This window comes from Bombus vancouverensis, unplaced genomic scaffold (genome assembly GCF_051014615.1).
Source record: "Bombus vancouverensis nearcticus unplaced genomic scaffold, iyBomVanc1_principal scaffold0064, whole genome shotgun sequence".
In the NCBI taxonomy this organism is placed as follows: domain Eukaryota; kingdom Metazoa; phylum Arthropoda; class Insecta; order Hymenoptera; family Apidae; genus Bombus; species Bombus vancouverensis.
Window position 1 is genome coordinate 181,146 of NW_027468955.1, and position 19,520 is coordinate 200,665.

The 19,520-nt window shown below is 37.4% G+C and overlaps 1 protein-coding gene, 1 long non-coding RNA gene and 1 pseudogene across 4 annotated transcripts; 2 read left to right on the forward strand and 1 right to left on the reverse strand.

Moving 5' to 3' along the window:
- Nucleotides 1-2,318: 2,318 nt before the first annotated feature.
- LOC143304933 (uncharacterized) lies at nt 2,319-3,898 on the reverse strand. 2 transcript variants are annotated; one of them, XR_013061601.1, is made up of 2 exons: nt 3,595-3,898; nt 2,319-2,551 (listed from the first exon to the last, which is right to left on the reverse strand). It is a non-coding gene; the product is annotated as an uncharacterized LOC143304933 (long non-coding RNA). The 2 variants fall into 2 exon arrangements; XR_013061600.1 differs by lacking the exon at nt 3,595-3,898 and adding an exon at nt 3,008-3,584.
- A 1,835-nt stretch (nt 3,899-5,733) lies between these two features.
- LOC143304917 (glutathione S-transferase pseudogene) lies at nt 5,734-6,780 on the forward strand (annotated as a pseudogene). Its single transcript, XR_013061584.1, has 2 exons — nt 5,734-5,911; nt 6,169-6,780. The product of XR_013061584.1 is annotated as a glutathione S-transferase pseudogene (transcript).
- Nucleotides 6,781-11,933: 5,153 nt separating this feature from the next.
- Nucleotides 11,934-14,646, forward strand: LOC143304931 (putative glutathione S-transferase 6). Its single transcript, XM_076627479.1, has 2 exons — nt 11,934-12,815; nt 13,760-14,646. Exons 1-2 carry the CDS (start codon nt 12,650-12,652, stop codon nt 13,795-13,797), a joined length of 204 nt encoding a protein of 67 aa, XP_076483594.1. The 5' UTR covers nt 11,934-12,649; the 3' UTR covers nt 13,798-14,646.
- Nucleotides 14,647-19,520: the final 4,874 nt, after the last annotated feature.

The following is a 19,520-nucleotide window of genomic DNA, read 5'->3' on the forward strand; positions in this document are numbered from 1 at the left end:
AACCGAATGTTTCATGATCCTTTTCTAATTAGAGTGTGTGACAGCATGTGAGAACGTTTCTTAAAAATATGACTTATTGCAATTACTTAATCGCAATTATGAACGATTAAGACCTTCTCACAACGAGGCAATCTATCCAAAGTATAAAACTCGTTATACTTGATGAGAAAACAAATCTCTACTTAGGTTTCATTTCGTTTCATCGCGTTCATAAAAAGTGAATTTGTATGAACACATCGTGCAATTTAGTAATTAGGACCGTTGATCTCGCTGCAACATAGATGGATAGAAAAAAGCCATTTAAAATGATACAACGTCGGGAAGACAATTATGAAAATTATAAATGAAACACAAGATAAAATTGTTTAAGATTAATTCTTCTTTTTTTTTTTTTTTTAATCGCGAGTGTTTGCAAACGTAGTTTCAATCTGTTTACAATGATAGCAATGAGAGGAGGATGTCTATGAAAGTTATAAATGCGATATTGAATAACATTTCTGCGAGTGGGTTTGTTTTTCGTTACAAATGTTTTTTAAACGAATCTGCAATCTGTTGGAAACAACGGAACAGTATCGGGACGACTGATAGGGAAATAAGAAAGATCGCGTTTTATTTGAACAGACAAATCTTTGAAATCTATTCGAAAGTCTATTTGAAATGGTACGAGCTCGAAAAGAACGGTGAATACTATAGAAGAAGGATTAATTAAAATTCTTATTAATCTGTACGCTTTGTATATTAAATACCTTGATCGATGCCAAGATAACAAATTATTATACAAAACAGTGAAGTATCCACGTCTGACATTAATATTGAGTATTACCATTACTGTAATTTAATTTTTAACCGATCCTGAAAATTCCTTAGAACGTAAAAGGTATAAAATGTTACTGTGCATTTCAAGATTAAATGCACTGTAATTTAGAAACAGTTATGAAGCGGAAACAAATAATTTATTCAGAATAAGAATTCTACGTAATCATGTTAAAAAAAAAACGTACTTATAACGCGTTTAAACTCCAAATATGTAAAGACAATAAGGGAAAAAAATTAAACGAAGAATCGTAAATTCACACAAGATTTTATCCAAAAAAAAATTGGCCTGTACCAATATTTTTATTTGTCGTTACAAGTTACGAGGGTATTAAAAAATTGGCCACGAATGGACCAGAGATAAGAATTTATCAGACTTGCTCTCGTAAATTTCAAGACGTTGCATCGGATATTCTTGAAAATCTTTGGACAATGGCCTCGATATTTCGCAGCTTCTATCCTCGAAGCGGAAGAACTCGGCGTTAAAAGCGACAGAACTGGAGAAACCCGGTGACCGCGAGCCTTTCACGCTCTCGACAGATTTCTCATCCCTCGTAATCCTCCCGGTGTCACCCAATTTCCACCCTCGTATTGCGATTTGTTGCTTCCAACGAGGCGACACCTTGTCTTGTGATTTCCTTTTTCGTCGCGTGAAACACGACCGAACACTTGTTCAAACACACAATTCATATTTATCTAACTCGACAAAACGCCGTGTCATTGAAACAATAGCATTCTTTGGCTTTTATGTAAATTCCAATAAATTATGATAATGTTCGTGGAGACATTATTGCTACCTATTTTATCTGTCGTGATCCAAATTGATTTGTGGCTACGTATGTATATATATATATTTGTATTTTCTTTTGTTCTTTCTTTTTAATTTATGTGATCTGAGAATTACATTTCTGAGAGTTCGGTGAAATTCGATGCTTTATTTTTATCAGTAGAATCTTCCTTGTCATTGTCAGAACGTAGACGTTTACGCGTTTACGGAAAGTTTAAGGATACAAAAATACAGAAAAATGTAGAAAATATGCAAGAATATGTAAAATATCGAAAGTACAGTACTTCTAATAATACTTAGTAGCATGCTCACAAACAAATTTCTTTTGTATTTCTTGAAATTGCGTAAAGATTCGCGGTAATTATCGGATTTTTGTCCTCTTTTATCTGCTTTTTTTATTCGCAACTTATATGAGATATGAATTAATATTCAACGACGTGCGCTCTGTGCCACGAAATGAATTATCTCGCGTTAAGACTGCGGCAATTCTTACGTTTGATATTTCATTTAACGAACAGCCGCGCGTTCCTGAGTTTAAAAACCGCCACTCTGAACTTACGCTGAGAATAATATCAGGAAAAGCGAACGAGAGATGATTAGAAAGAAAATGCGAGGAGCAGTGAGGGGGATATTACTAGACTGCGCTTTTTTGTGCAAGTATAGCAGGATGTTTGGGAGTGTAAAATTTTAACGAATGCGTATAATATGAAAAAATATATGAAATATCCAAGGTATAGTTTTATTAAACTTACTTTTTATAATGCTTCGTAGGTAAAACAATTTTCTATCCAGATTCCACTTTCTCAATTATATTTTCAAAAATGCTCGATAAGGAGTACAATTTTCTACCCAGGTTGTACCTTTCTAATTATATCTTCCAAAATTCTTGATAGGTGAAACAATATTCCACCGACGATTTACTTTTTTAATTGTATCCCCAAAAATATGGACCTGCTTAACGTTTAGATATTATTATTCTTTCCGTTGTTACTTGATACGGCTAGCAATTAAATAGTGAGAATAAGAAGAATTGGAAGTGCCATTTTCGAAAAAGAATTTTGGTTTTAAATTGGAAATTAAATTTGGTTTGGACATATATGACACAATTTGTATGGACAATGAAGAGTACGAATCTACGAATTTCGAGGTAAAAGTATTGATATATGTATCGATATTTCTGGTCGTTACAATATCTCTAATCAATACAAAGTTCTAACTGAATGTTAGAATGTTAAACGTTAAAACGTTTAAAACGTTAAAATGTGTATCGAATCGTAATTCCAAAGATGTCAATTGATGTAATGTAATAATAAAGTATAAAGTATAATAAAGTATAAAGTATAATAAAGCATAAAGTATAATTTCGTCTGTGGTATAATCTTTCTATTCCATTTTGTTACGTCGCACCGCGAGCAATATGGCAACCAGATGTCACCGGATACTCGCAGCGTATCCTCCATAGTTTCAAGTGCCTTCCATAAATCTCATAGATTTCCTAGAAAAGGTCCTTCAAACCAAACAAACGCCTGTTTCCGAAGAATTTCTAAAGACTATTGTCTACCCCGACTGGACAAGGGAAAGTTAGTTTTTCTCACGTATGCTGCAACTTTCCTCCCACTAACCACTTTCTCTCGAGGGCGGTTAAGACCCTTCGTTAACCAATTAACAACAAAGCCACTTCCTTCACTCTCCTAACTAAAATCGTCACCAACAAATCCGATGGTCCCGTGCGCTAGACACACCCATCCTTAGCTTTCCTCCGAGACAGCACTGTCCTCCAAGACAGCTCTGATTTCACATCCTTCGAACGGTCAATATCCTTCCACCGTGTAGGACACACCCACAGATCAGTCACTCATTCATCTCGTACATATTCTCAACGCGAGAATTGATTGTAATTTCAACAAATAAATAAAAAAAAAATCTCGTACATACGCACCAGCGTAACTGCCTTCGTTATAAGTTGTTGGAATAAACGGTGAAATATAACTTACTATACTGTGTCATATTCATTTAACCACCTCTTATCTTAACCGAAACAGGGGAACGACTACTTCGCGGCGTCGATTCACCGAATCGTAGCGAGAATTTACGCCTCTCGCTACTGCGACTGCGTCTCTCCGCGAACGGTCGTAACACATTGATCGACAGAAGTACTAAACTCTAATAACATAAATTTATATATTTTCTATTTCCCAGCCACCAGTTTTATAGATTTTTCTATCTTCTGTACTACTTTTATCCCTTTTATTTTTTCTTACATGAGATTATTGTAAATTTAATATCATTTGTTCGCAATATTTGTCCTTGAATTTGAAATGTCGCGCTTCAATGTTGTGTGTTGTTCGACGTTTTATCGAACGATGTTTATCGAACTAGTTTATGAATACGTACATAATCATTAAAGAATCTATAAACCTTACTAGTTTGTTTTTACTAAGTTTTGTTACAGAAAACATGTTCTCATAAATTTTCAACTTTAATTTATGGAAATTTATTAACCTTAAACTATAAAATCATTCAATGAGTCTTTCCGGATGTTTTTATGTAGTCATAATTTCACATATCAGCACAGCTCCACCAATAGGATAAGAGTTACGTGGAAGCAACAGGGGGGAAGAAGAACATATAGATATCTAAAGGTTATTTTTGTCTCATTCAAGTTTCTGTTAACCGGCTTGGAAATTTCCTGTGCTTGTTTCGACTTTGAAGTATTAAAAAAAAAATTGTAAGTAAATAGTATATATATAGTATATATATCCCGAGTCAAAGTTTCTCTTTATAAATAATAAACCGTTTAAAAACTATATTTTGTATGTTTTTTCCTTATTCATAATTAAATAATAAATATGAAATACTTCTACAGAAAGCCGACATCCTTCAATTAACCGAACAGCAGATGATTTAAAAATTAGTAGTTGAAAGAAATAAATGTTATTACATGTTCATAATTGATCGACAAATTTAAATATACAATTAGAAAATGTTTCTTCTTTATTGATAACTAAATAATACAGATAAGATACAAGATGCTTGTACGAAAAGTCGGCGCGTCGTTCAATTAACGGAACAGCAGAGGATTTGAAAATTAGTAGTTGAAAGAAATAAATGTTATCATATGTTCATAATTGATCGATAAATTTAAGTATGCAATTAGAAAATGTTTCTTATGTTTGGAAGAATATATAATCACTGCTGAATGTTTTGTAGTTACGAAAGTTGTATACAAACATACATTGTACATACGACTAGTAATGGTACTAAATTACTGTTAGAGGGTCTTGGGTGTATAGAACCATATGGTTAAATTAATACTAGGGATAACGAATCGCGCGAATGTAATTAATATTTTGAAATGCGTTGTTTGCATTAATTGATAGTTTTCTTATAAACTTTTTTATAAACAATTTCATTGCTATAGAAAAAAGATAAATGCCGGTAATATGTCTATCCTACTTAAATAGAAAGTGCAATATTTTGTTATAATATTTGGCGCAAGTTTATACATTATTACATCGAAAAATAATATTCTTTTTATATCTAAGCTATATTAAAATATAAAGATACAAATAGCTATGCGAGTAGTTAGTAGTTGATGCTTTTTACTTAAATTGTCTTATACTTCATAATTTGTAATAATATAATTCTTGTCATCAATGATTCTTTGTTTTTACTTTGTATATATTATACTTCCAGGAAGATGCCGCTCTATAAATTGACTTACTTCCCAGTTACGGCATTGGCAGAACCAATCCGTTCTTCTTCAGCTATGCTAGTATTCCATTTGAAGATGAACGTATCAAAAAGGATGTCTGGCCAGAAATAAAGCCCTGTAAACTTAAAATTTAAAGAAGTTCTGTTTCTTAAATCTCATCTTTCCTAATTTAACTAAAGTAGCTAAATAAAGTAGAACACAATTATGCAGAGTATAACAGAGATTATTGTTTACTCTCCATTGCTCTATAAGATATGTGGGAGAACAATAGGTATTGTTAAGGAGACAATGCCCTTTGTTTGCTGATAAATTATCAATAAATTAAATTATATCTTTCCAAAACAGATAACAGGAAGCTAGATATTTAAGAAGCATCATAATCTGTTTGTTCGATAGAATCTTTGATTCTATTAGTTGTATGTTTTTAGTGACTCCTTATGGCCTGCTTCCTATGCTCGTAGCTGATAGAAGGAAGGTTGCTCAGTCTACAGCTATTTGCCGTTACTTAGCCAAACAATATGACTTAGCTGGAAAGACTGACTGGGCAAATCTTCATATTGATGTCACTGTTGATACTATTCATGATATTCGTCATAGTGAGTATTCAGTGCTGTTTTGCATAAATCTTATGAGAATCTTGATAACAGATAGTACATATCTGTTCAGGTATTTATTAGTTGAAATCCGATTTAATATTTGATTTAATCGAACGATACACGTATGTCAACAATACAAGACAAAGGATTAAAAAGGATTGTAATTCTATCTTCAGTATCATTTAAATTTCGCACAACACTGTATTCAAGTTAGTATAACATTAGCGAATAGTATTTAACTGAAAACAAATTTTCAGAAATTGCCGCCTTCCACTATGAGGAGGACGAGAAGGTCAAAGCTGCAAAACGCAAGGCTGCTGAAGAGACGCTGCCGTTCATTTTAGAACGTTTGGACCAGCAAGTGAAGGAAAATGACGGCTACTTCTACGATGGTACTCTCTCTTGGGCTGATTTAACATTCGTTGCTCTCCTCGTTATTTGAACTTTATGTACAAGTCTGATCTGATCGAGAATTACGAGAATCTGAAGCTGCTGGAGAAAAAGGTCCTCCTTCTGCCCAAGATCAAAAACTGGATTGAGAGACGCCCAGTTAGCGAATTCTAAACTTCACGATTGCTTATGGTTTTATAAGCGTTTAAAGATTGCGGTCTTAGTGTGTTGAGAGAATGAAGAACGAATCGTGTTGATGGAAGTTTGTATGGAATATACTGATTGCTTTTAACATTCATTAGTTCCAGTTATTACCGATATTTTTGTCATTTAGTTAGGGTTTTCCCTTTAGATTACGTTGTGATAGAGAACTATTATTTGTGTATTCCTACAGAAACATACGAACTATATAAACTGTTGACACGATGTTGTGCTTTTGTATTATAGAGATAATAATAAAACCATCAAACAATCATTAATTATGTTTTTTATTATATTAATTAAGAATTGAAGATTACCTCCTTGGTGATCTTGATAATATCGTATTTTACAAATGTTGAACAAAAAAAAATGTATGATTATTTTATTCAATACGTTATGAGGGTTGCTTTAAAAAAAATACGAGTTACATATTTCTTTGAAAAAAGCATGATTTTTATCGATACAATAATGTTCTTCTGTTATCGCTTTAAAGTTGAGTACTTCGTTGATTACACGAGAGAACTCGCCTACAGCAAACAAGATACGACCGTGTGTAAAGTAATTAATCTGTTTGCTCGTTGCTAGCTACACATAAGGCTTGCGTAAAAAAAAATATGCATTTCAGTTCAGGCGGAGAATTATGTAGGAAGTCATTTTGTCGATCAATAACTTAGTTAATAAAAGATCAAATTTTCATGTACATAAATGTAAGTAACGTTCAAGTATTAATCATTACATACAATTTTTGTATAATTCGATATCTTGGTCACTTACATCTTACAAATGATACATAGATAATATTTATGAGATACATTGGAGCTATCTTTTAGTTAACGCCATTTTTTCTTGTTTTCTCTGTACTTTTACTATTCTTCCAAAAATATCAAAGGATCGATGACTTCAAATTAAACTAGAATTGCTTCGGTATATTGTCAATCAATGGCTATTTGTATTCACATCTATATCAAAGGAAAACCGATTGCAAAATTAATTACCCTTGCAACTCCGCAATATGAAAATATGTGTAATCGACCTTGAAGATGACAAATCTCAATGTTTGAAGTAGTACAAAAAGATGATAATTTAATTTCGCTTTATCAAACTGTACAAAATTTGTATACACATACAGAAAAAAAATGGAGTTCAAACATTAATCAACATGAATTATCGGTTATTATTGTTGAGTAATTATTAGGATTAGAGTTTTGGAGTATCGATCGTATCGAGTTTTAACTATCGGTTTCCGCAATTTATTGTTTTTCTAAATTATGTCTAAATGGTATCAGTTTTTGAATATTTTATAGTTTACACTCCAACATACTGACGTAAGCTATCGAAAATAATTGTAAATTATGCAATATCATTTTTTTTATATTTCATAATCCAAATTTCAATCTATTTTTTGTATTTAACATCCCTTTTTTATTGTTCGTGTTCCGTCTTGTACGTACTTCAAAAAATCTTAATTTTTTTTGGATAAAATCTTGTGTGAATTTACGATTCTTCGTTTAATTTTTTTCCCTTATTGTCTTTACATATTTGGAGTTTAAACGCGTTATAAGTACGTTTTTTTTTAACATGATTACGTAGAATTCTTATTCTGAATAAATTATTTGTTTCCGCTTCATAACTGTTTCTAAATTACAGTGCATTTAATCTTGAAATGCACAGTAACATTTTATACCTTTTACGTTCTAAGGAATTTTCAGGATCGGTTAAAAATTAAATTACAGTAATGGTAATACTCAATATTAATGTCAGACGTGGATACTTCACTGTTTTGTATAATAATTTGTTATCTTGGCATCGATCAAGGTATTTAATATACAAAGCGTACAGATTAATAAGAATTTTAATTAATCCTTCTTCTATAGTATTCACCGTTCTTTTCGAGCTCGTACCATTTCAAATAGACTTTCGAATAGATTTCAAAGATTTGTCTGTTCAAATAAAACGCGATCTTTCTTATTTCCCTATCAGTCGTCCCGATACTGTTCCGTTGTTTCCAACAGATTGCAGATTCGTTTAAAAAACATTTGTAACGAAAAACAAACCCACTCGCAGAAATGTTATTCAATATCGCATTTATAACTTTCATAGACATCCTCCTCTCATTGCTATCATTGTAAACAGATTGAAACTACGTTTGCAAACACTCGCGATTAAAAAAAAAAAAAAAGAAGAATTAATCTTAAACAATTTTATCTTGTGTTTCATTTATAATTTTCATAATTGTCTTCCCGACGTTGTATCATTTTAAATGGCTTTTTTCTATCCATCTATGTTGCAGCGAGATCAACGGTCCTAATTACTAAATTGCACGATGTGTTCATACAAATTCACTTTTTATGAACGCGATGAAACGAAATGAAACCTAAGTAGAGATTTGTTTTCTCATCAAGTATAACGAGTTTTATACTTTGGATAGATTGCCTCGTTGTGAGAAGGTCTTAATCGTTCATAATTGCGATTAAGTAATTGCAATAAGTCATATTTTTAAGAAACGTTCTCACATGCTGTCACACACTCTAATTAGAAAAGGATCATGAAACATTCGGTTTATGATATTATTTGTTTGTAAATCTTCCTGCTTCCGGAAACTTTTTTAAATATGAAAATATTTATATACAAAATTAAATATTTTTTTCAATATCAACACTTCTTGCGTTTATGTTGTCCTAGTCAGAATTATATTATTTCGTGTATCCTGTTGCTTTTTATATGATAGTCCTCCCGTTGGCCGCGGATTCGTTATCAAGCCTGAGGCCCTCGTCACTAGTGTCACTATCGACAATAAAGGTACCCCACCCGCGACCGGACGATGGAGAACTCCAACACGGAATCGCAATCTCCCGCGAGCCCTGCCCGGGAGGGCGCCTCGAGCTCGGACTCGGAATGTGACTCGAGCTCGGATTCGGATTCAGACTCGACATCAGAAGTGGCATCCGAACATACGTTGTCGGTACGGGATCGTAAGAGTATCGTGCGCGCACTAAAGCGGTCGCTAGGGAAGAAGAAGAGGAAGAAGAAGAAGAAGAAGAAGAAGAAGAAAGGACACCGGGCAACCTGGGTATCGCTACCGTGCTTCAACCCCGAAGCCGCGGACGCAGATCCAGCCGCCTGTGTACAGCCGTCGGCCTGCTCATGAGGGACCACCGCCTGAAAAACAGCGCACTGTATTCTGCCCTAAACCGTGCCCTAGAGGGTCCGGCAGCGTATTGGCTTACGCAGATAATGAACGGCGACGAGCTCACCTGGCCAGATTTTAAGGAACAATTCGCCGCGCACTTCGGTGGCCAAGAAGTAGCAGCCGCGTCGCTAATCAAGGTAGCCGAGGAAATACCGCGGGACGGCGAAACACCAGGAGCGTACGGAAATCGTATCATCACCCTCCTGGGGTCGAAGTGGCGAAATTCAACCAGGGAAGAGGTACTCGCCGCCACCGCCCTCCATCTGCTGGGCTCGCGCGATGAACGTTTTAAACGACTAGCGCTCACGAGTGACATCACGTCGGTGAAACAATTCCAAAGAGAAATGAAGCCCTTCCTATACACGGAGTGGCCAACGCCCCCGCCGTGGAGATCATTAGCGAGCTCCGGAAACAAACGAGGCAGGTCACCCGCCCCCTGGACCAGGTGTGGCCACTGCGGTATTTACGGACATCCGACATTCGAATGCCGCAAGAGGGCGAAGTGGTAACCGAAGGAGGACCCCCGACGCCCGGAGGAAAGCCGACCGGCTGCACCATCAAAAGCGTTGTGCTTTCACTGCCACATGCCGGGACACATCGCGTCTCGCTGTCCATCGCGGCGAGAAGAAAAACATTGCCCCGAGGACGAGCGCCGGGTCGATGCCTGCGTGGTGGAAGCCCCGACGGGTAGTCTAAGCCAGCAGGCCACACACGAGGACGTGTAAGTGTCAGGATGGCCGAGTCGGAGACGAAAGGACGTCGGGGCCCCTCTGGAACTTCAGGACAACACCCTAACCTTGCAACCTAGAGCCTAATATAGCCATAACGAAACAATCGCAAGTATCCAAACCGATAGCAATCGTACGTCGATCGGAGGATCGTGTGTACTGAGACACTCGACCGGAGTCTTGTTTCGGTGGCGTCGTTGGGATGACGAGCAGTCTTGCTAGAGAGCTGATCGGTGAAGGAAGTCGAGTGCCTTACGAGCAGGGAGTGGTGCACGTGTGAGTTAGAGCAAGGGAACCTGTCCTCCCGTTGGTCACGGATTCGTTATCAAGCCTGAGGCCCTCGTCGCTAGTGTAACTATCGACAATAAAGGTACCCCACGCGCGACCGGACGATGGAGAACTTCAACGCAGAACCGCTACCTCCCGCGAGCCCTCCCCGGGTGGGCGCCTCGAGCTCGGACTCGGAGATTCAGACTCGACATATATATTATTATATATATTATATATACTATTATATCTATATAATATATGTATTTATATCTATAAATATATGTATAAATATATCTATTTAAAAAAATAAAGTTGACCTTCATATATCGCCAATAATATCGCGTGCGTAAAAAGAAACTAATTACATTTAATTCTTTTTTTACATTTATTTATTTTTTATTATTATTTTTTTCACAACTAATTACATTTAATTATTACATTTACATACATTTAACTATTATTACATACATTTACATACATTTAATTATTATTTTTTTCATAATTATATCTCGTTTGAAATATTTTTCGACATAATTAATTGTTTCAAAAACACATATTCCAGCCTTCTAAATGATTTATTTTGCGTATTATACGAATTATTCCATCTATAAATAAATTGTTCTCTATACACACAAACACGCACACAGTCTGTTAATTACACGAGTTAATTGTATCATTTTTCTCGATAAGTTGACAGAGCAAGGAAAATGAGCGACGAACCTACCTACAAACTAATCTACTTCAATGCCCGTGGTCATGCCGAACATATACGGTACATATTTGCATATACTGGCATCGAGTATACCGACGAGAGGATCCCCGAAGAACTCTGGCCTGAATACAAGGATTGTAAGCGTGAAGAATCGATTTTTACTTTCATCGTTCAACTCTCAGGTATCTACCATTTACTCAAACTTTTCTGTATATAAAACTTTCGTTTCACGTGCAGGCTAAACTTACTTAAAGTAAAATTTCATACGGAATAAAGTCGAACTTTTCATTAAGTTTTGCTTCCGTAATATCGTGTTTATCGAATACCAACTTAATTCATTTACGATTCTCGAATTTTTGTGTTGCAATCTTTATTGTTTTCAATGAATCGAAGCATTTCGAATATTTTGAGAAAACCGTAAATAGGTGACTTAAAATAGGAATACAAAAATACTTCTACGTTTCTCGTTAATTTAAAAAATTTTTAGAACTTGTCGGAAAAAAAGGATAAAAAATTGAAATCGGTTCGGAAATGAACAAGAACATAGCTAAAAAGTCGAAAGAACAAAGCAGACATAAAATTCGATCTTCCGTTGCGACATTTCTATCGTAAATAGTATAATAAAAGTTTTACGCAGCATAGTCTTCGATATAATCTTATATGTCGCTTGCAGATAGAGAAACCAAAAATCAACGTAAGTCTGTAAATCAATCCTGTCGGTGTAAAACACAAAATTACGTTCGCAAGAGACATTCGATTTATATTCCTTGCATTTCAATTTTCATTACAAGAACCGTGTACATTTTCTAATATTTTTTCCGTGTCTGGTATTATGCGACGTGAATTTTTTATTCGCAGTTGTAAGTCCACTATCATTGCATAAGGTCTTCCCGCAAAACGATACTGATCGTTCCTCGTACATTCAGTACAGCGCATCAGACAGATTCGTTCCTTTCCGTGAGAATTACAAATTTTATACTCGATCTTTTATCCTTGATTTTAAAAACTTTAGGTTCTTCTCAACAGTCAAAAACACGCGATACCCTGTCCATCGTAATCGTAAGAAAAGAAAAAAAAGGAGAAAGAAGACATTTCTGTATTTCTTTACTAGGCCATGTTGATTAAAACCGAAATGATTTCGATTCATCTATTCACAAGAACGCAACGGCCTCGGAAGCTGTGTTGTGATTTCCTATCGATCGTTTCCCTCTACACAGTGTTCATATGAGCCATGTTTGTTCTTAGCAATGCCTTATAAAATGCTGCCTGTGCTGGAGATAGACGGGAAACCGGTAGCGCAGAGTAACGCTGTGGCGCGATACTTGGCGAAGAAGTACGATCTAATGGGAAGGAACGAATGGGATGCGATGATATGCGACGTGCTCGTCGATGCTCTTGGAGATTTGAAGCAAGGTGAGTAACTGATGAGATGACTTTGCATTTGTCTCACCACAGAGACAGACGTTCAAGAATTCATTGTGAAAAGACGAGTACAAACAAGATACGTATGTCTTTCCGTTAAGCGAATGTTACAGTTTGTTTGCAAAAGTCAGTTTTTAGATTATAGAATCGTAGATAGAATTTAGAGGATAGAAACTTTTAGTAGTCACTTTTAGTTTAGTAAAGTCTTATCGACAATAAGCAGACTACGTTATGATACAACGATTCCAACTGAAGATTTCTATCGACATCACGAATTCGATGGCTTCCAAATTTTCTTCTCTGCAATCTCAGACGCTCAACTCGAAAGAATCTTTTAGATCCCCCGACAAACACTCGACTCAGGTTATCTATTATCGTAATCTTCCTACGGGATTTTTTTAACTGCGTTGCGTTAACGAATAACGGGATAACATCACGTTTCTCTCAACGCCTTTCAACGTTCTACAACTTTTATTCTTTGCAAATCCCTGTCTCTATATGATAAACGCTGGTTATCCGCGGAATTTACGATTTCAATTTCTTTAACGAGATATTTATCATATTACACAATTCCTGTAAATGTATTTGTAATTATATCGCCGAAGAATTGTATTTAATTAAGCTATGAAGTTGTGGAATCGTGAGAAGGATTATTTTTATAGAACTGTCTAATTTCCATTCGACATTGATTCAGGATACACATTACTCTTTTTTACATAATACCAGTTTTGTCATTTTTAATTAACAAATACCTCCAAAGGTTGAAGTTTCTAAAATTATCCATTAAATTCTGACAATAAAATAAAAATCCAAATTCTTCCTAAAAAGCTAGTGATCTTTAGTTAAGAGTTCGATTTTTCACATTTTTCAAGGTAAATTAAAAAAATTGTTTAATAGAGGAGGTACAAAATAAATGTATACAAACCCTTTTTCAGACGACATGGGCGGACTTCGTGTTTGCAGCGGCCCTTGAAAATTTCGAGTATATGTTTGGGGCATCAGCTTTGGATAAATATCCAGCTCTTCGAGCATTGAAGAAAAGAATTCATAGAATACCGGCTATTTCTGATTGGCTGATTAGGCGCCCATACACAAACAGCTAAAAAGCTAAAAACGTGTGGAAAAAAGATGACCAGTACACCAGTATATATATATGTAGTATCGTGGAACAAAGGCCTAAGAGATATCGGGTGAACTATAAACAATGTCGCGAGAAAGTCGAAGCACCGACAGGCCCAACGATGTATCGTCGGTCTTTCGGTCGAATAGGTTACGCAAAAAAAGGCCTACGTGACTTTGACTACGAGCGGTTGCGGAGCACGTGCGTGGTGGGGCTAAGAAAAAGACAAAGGAACGAGAGTCATTCGAAAAACAGAGTGTGATTAAAAAAGCGGAGTGCGAGTTGAGCGAGGACAGAGTTTTGCGAGTGGCGTTGCCGAGAGAGTGTTGATTGCGTTTTAGTAAAAGTCGAGTCGCTATCTAGTTATTTAGTTGCGCTGTTTTCTGTACGTTTGGCGTGAATAGTTCAGGTTGAACAACAATCGTCTTTTTCTGTCCGATTAACATCTCTATTGTCCATTCTTTGTAAATATACTATATCACGATATTACATATATGTACGCTGGCATCGCTATGTTGGTAAATGTTCGATGTTATACGTGTCGTAAAATGTAACAGTTCTATTTAAAAAAAAAAATTTCGTGTCTATGAGTACGTTAAAAGTTTAACTATAAAAAGTCTCATCTGAGCTGTGCTCCTTTATGGAAGGTATTATTGTGTTTGAAAGAATACAATATATAATAAATGTATGTATGTTGTATAATAAATGTATGTAATATCGTGATGTAATATGTTTACAAAGAGTGGACAATAGAGATGTTAATCAGACAGAAAAGACGATTATGGCTTAACTTGAACTATTCATACCAAACGTACAGAACACAGCGCAATCCACACTCTCTCGGCAACGCCACTCGCAACCTGCGTCTCCGCTCGACTCGCACTCGGCTCCTCCGCTCGCACTCTGTTTCTCAACTCGCACTCTGTTTCTCGACTGACTGGTGTCGCATTCTATTGTCCTTTTCCTAGGCCCACCGCACACGTGTTCCGCAGACGCTCGTGGCCAGGGTCACGTAGGTCTTTTCCACGAAACTATGCACTTGAAAAGACCGATGACACATTGATGGGCCCGACGGCGCCTCGGCTCTCGCGACACTGTTCATAGTTCGTCCGATATTGCCCAGGCCTTTCGTCCACGATACTACATGTATGTTCTTTCGAAAAAAGTTCGAAAATTTTCTTTCTTTTATCCGTACTTAACTTTTTAATAAAATGCACGATTAATTCTTGTGTCTCGTTTAAACAGGTTTTGGTCTATCGTTATTTCGAATTATTTAAACATCGTGTGAATTTACTATTTAATTCTACAATATCATTTACTATATAATTTTACAATATCATTTACTATATAATTTTACAATTATAATTTTACAATATCAATAATTTACAATAAGTGAGGGAAAAATCATTGAATGTTATATCTAGATGTCTATATACTATTTTAAACAATACTTAACTCGAGATACTCGTTTCGTCTCTTCATGATACTTACTGGCAATACCGAGTACAAATATGATGTTCTTTGAAAATAAAAAATGGATTTGAAAACGTTAATGCACGTTTTTTTTTTTTATTTATTTGTTGAAATTACAATCAATTCTCGCGTTGAGAATTTTCAGTAATTTTTCTGGCGTGGCGCAGTGACATGGCTGTTTATTTACAATAAGTTAATACCTATTATAGATAGGTGTAATTTATAAGTATTATAAGTAAGTGCATATGCTTAATTTGGATAATTAAATGAATCTAACGTTTAGGTCTAGCGGGTAGTGCCTCTTCAGCCTGCGAATCTGGTCCGTCGTATCGAGTAATCCAGTGATTAGGGGGTTTCGGTGTTTGTTGACTCTTTTGCTATATCTGTCGCTATATTTTGCTATTTCCTCTTTGACTGTAGGTATCTTGAGGTCGCGATGGATGGTTTCGTTGGTTACATACCAAGGTGCGTCAATTAGGGATCTTAGCGTTTTCGATTGAAAGCGTTGGAGTATTTCAATGTTGGAGTTACTTGCTGTTCCCCATAGTTGGATTCCGTAGGTCCAGATAGGTTTTATTACGGTCTTGTAGAGGGTAATTTTATTCTGTATGTTTAGTTTGGAGCGTCGGCCCGTGAGCCAATAGAGTTTTTTTAGTTTGTCCTTTAGTTGCTTCGTTTTATCTGAGATGTGTGTCTTCCACGTTAGTCTCCTGTCCAGGGTCATGCCCAGGTATCGGACTGTGTCCCTGCTAGGAACTGTTGCATTGTTGATGGTGACCTGGGGGCAGGTTTGTTTTCGGAGCGTGAAGGTTACATGTGAGGATTTCTTTTCGTTGACTTTGAAGCCCCATTTGTGAAACCACTTTTCCATGGAGTCGAGACTTCGCCGGAGAGTGGATGAGGCTATTACCGGGTCTGCGTGGGTAGCTAATAGCGCTGTGTCGTCTGCAAATGTCGCTATTGTTATATCGTTGGATATAGGTAGGTCGGCAGTGTAGATGGAGTACAGTAGGGGTCCGAGGACACTACCTTGGGGTATGCCGGCTTCTATTGGGAATGTTGCGGAAGTGGCGTCTAGGCATTTAACCATGAATTGTCTATTGGTTAGGTAAGATTTTAGGATGGAGTAGTAGGGGTGAGGTAGGATCTTTTTAAGCTTGTATAGTAGCCCTTCATGCCATACTTTGTCGAATGCCTGTTGGATGTCTAGGAAAACCGCTGAGCAATATTTTTTCTTTTCGAGTGTTTGGCTGATCGTATGAGTTAAGCGGTGGATTTGCTCTACTGTAGAATGATGTTTTCGGAAGAAGAATTGGTGATCTGGGAGTGTTTTCAAGTTCTCTAGGATTGGAAGGAGTCGGTTCGTGAGCATCTTCTCGAATAGTTTGGACAGGGTAGGTAAAAGACTGATTGGGCGATAGGAGCTGGTTTCGTATATCGGTTTACCGGGTTTAGGGATGAGGGTAATCAATGAGATTTTCCAGGCCTTAGGATAGTGTTCCAGGCGAAGGATAGCATTAAAAATCGATGTGATGAGTGCTATCCCTTTTGTGGGAAGTTCCTTGATTGCTTTATTGCCTATTAGGTCGTGTCCTGCTGCTTTCTTGGGGTTTAGGCGACTGATTGTTTCTATAGTCTCTGCAGAGGAGAAGGGTTCGATAGGAGGGGACATTTGGAAGGGGGTGTGCAGGTATTCAGTAACGTCCGCGGCGGCTTTGGGGGAATGGGGTTTGAATACTTTTGACAAGTGTTTAGCAAACAGGTCGGCTTTTTCTATAGGGCTTCGTGCCCATCCACCTTGCGGACGGCGGATAGGTGGGATTATTTGTGGGGGGCGTGTGAGTTTCCTGGAGACCTTCCATAGTGAGTAGTTGGCGTCGGCTGTGGGGGATAAGCTGGCGAGGTATTTATGGAAACAGTCGTTTTTATAGTTTTTTAAGGTTCTGGATAGCTTTCTAGTTGCGTTGTTAAGTTTGCGTTTGTCCTCCGGTGTTCTATGGGTCTGCCATACTCTTCTTAGTCTACGTTTTTCTGCTATTTTTTTTAGTATGTATTGGGGATATTCTTGTTTGCTGTTAGATGGCTTTGTCGGTGTGGAGAGGCAGATTGCGTTTATTATGCTCGTGTTTAAGTATTCCGTGGCTGCTTCGATATCTTCCTTTGTTTTTAGTGGGGTGAAGGCTGAGGTTGAGTGTGTAAAGACTTCTCTGAAGAGCTGCCAGTTGGTGTGTTGGTTGTGAATGGAGCCATTAGGTGTATTCTCGATGATTGCTGTCTTACATGGGAGATATTTACTTCTCTTTCTTCGATATTGTCGGGTAGGGATAAGCCGTAGGGTCTCGCTGTTTTACCGATTAGTAGTTCCAATGGGCTTGACTTAGTCACGCGGTTGGTGGTACAATTCAAGGCCAGTTGTATTTCCCCGATCGCGTCTTGCCAGGACCGCCCGGTGGTTTCTATTGTTGTGAACATGTTTTTTAGCGTACTCATAATACGATCTACCTGTCCGTTGGCCCTACTAGCTCCGGTCGCAATTAAATGGAGTTTTATGTATTTATCTTGACAAAAGTCTCGAAATTCTTTGCCCGTAAAACATCTTCCCTGATCCGCTATTATCCGGCAGGGACTGCCGAACAATAATATAGCGGACTTAAGCGCTTTAATGGTGTTAATGGAGTCTATCTTACGGGTATGGTGCAAGTATACGAACTTGGTGAAGGCGTCGACCAACACAACGACGTATTCCTTCGAATCGTTTTTACCGCTTAGTTTGCCCGTTATGTCCATATGAACCGTATGCCAAGGTATACTGGTCTTAGGTATGGGGTGTAGTTCGGCTTGTACTCTACCCGAACTTGCCTTTGAAACTCGACAAGCATGACAGTTCTCTACGAATATGTGAACATACTTCGCCATTCCTTCGAACCAGTAATACTCGTACAGTTTCTCAAGCGTTTTATCCCAACCTAAGTGCATAATGGACTGGTGCACATGGTTAATAACAGACCACCTAAACCCTCTCGGAACGACGGGCAGGCAGAGAGTTCTATCTTTTCTCTGTATTTTACGATGAAGGGTGCCGGACCGTAACTCATACGTATTCGCGACGTCTTCCGCGAGCTCTTCGTTCTGTAATTTATCGACGATCTCGGAAATTTGTGGGTCGCGACTTTGTTCCGCTAGTAGCCAATCGTCGGAGATTTCGGTTAGGTTAATTTCTTTCTCTACAATTTTGCTGAACGTACTGCGATCCAAGTCTACGGGATTTCGCGAAAAGAAATCTACGTGGGCCATTCGTTTACCTTCCCGGTACATAATGTCAAAGGTAACAGTTTGCAGGTAAGCCCACCATCTGTAAACCCTGTCGTTCAAGTGTACCTTATTACTGGATGCTTTCAGGGAGTTGCAATCGGTGACAACGAGAAATTCTCGTCCGTGTAAGTAATGACGGAAGTGCTTGACGGCGTTTACAACTGCTAACGTTTCCAATTCGTAGGAATGATACCTAGATTCCGCAGGGCTAGTTCTTTTGCTGTAATACTCCACTATTCGATTTTTACCTTCGACCCTGTGCATTAAAATGGCTCCATATCCTTCCGAGCTAGCGTCCGTATGTAGTTCTATGGGGTAATTAGGGGTCAAATATCATTAGCACCGGCGCGTCAGTCAGGACGGAAATTACCTTTTATCTTATCTGTTCGTGCCTATCCGTCCAAGGTATATTCTTGTTACTCGAGGTAAGTGCGTACAGGGGTTTCATTACTTGTGAAAATTTGGGAATGAAGTTTCGGAAATAAGAGGCCAAACCTATGAATTGCCTAAGTTGTGTGACGGTCGACGGTGCAGGTAAAGAACTCAAGGCTTGTATTTTACCCGGGTTTGGACGGACTTCTCCGTTACGAATTACATATCCCAAGTAGAGTACCGATATCTTTAAAAAGGAGCATTTTGAAAAGTTAAAGGAGAATCCGGCTTTCACGAGGGTATCTAATACGGTGCTCAACCTTTCTAGGGCTTGATCTACTGAGTCGGCAATAATTAGGACGTCGTCCAAGTAAACAACAACGAACGAATACGCGAGGTCGCCTAAGGCGTTGAGAATG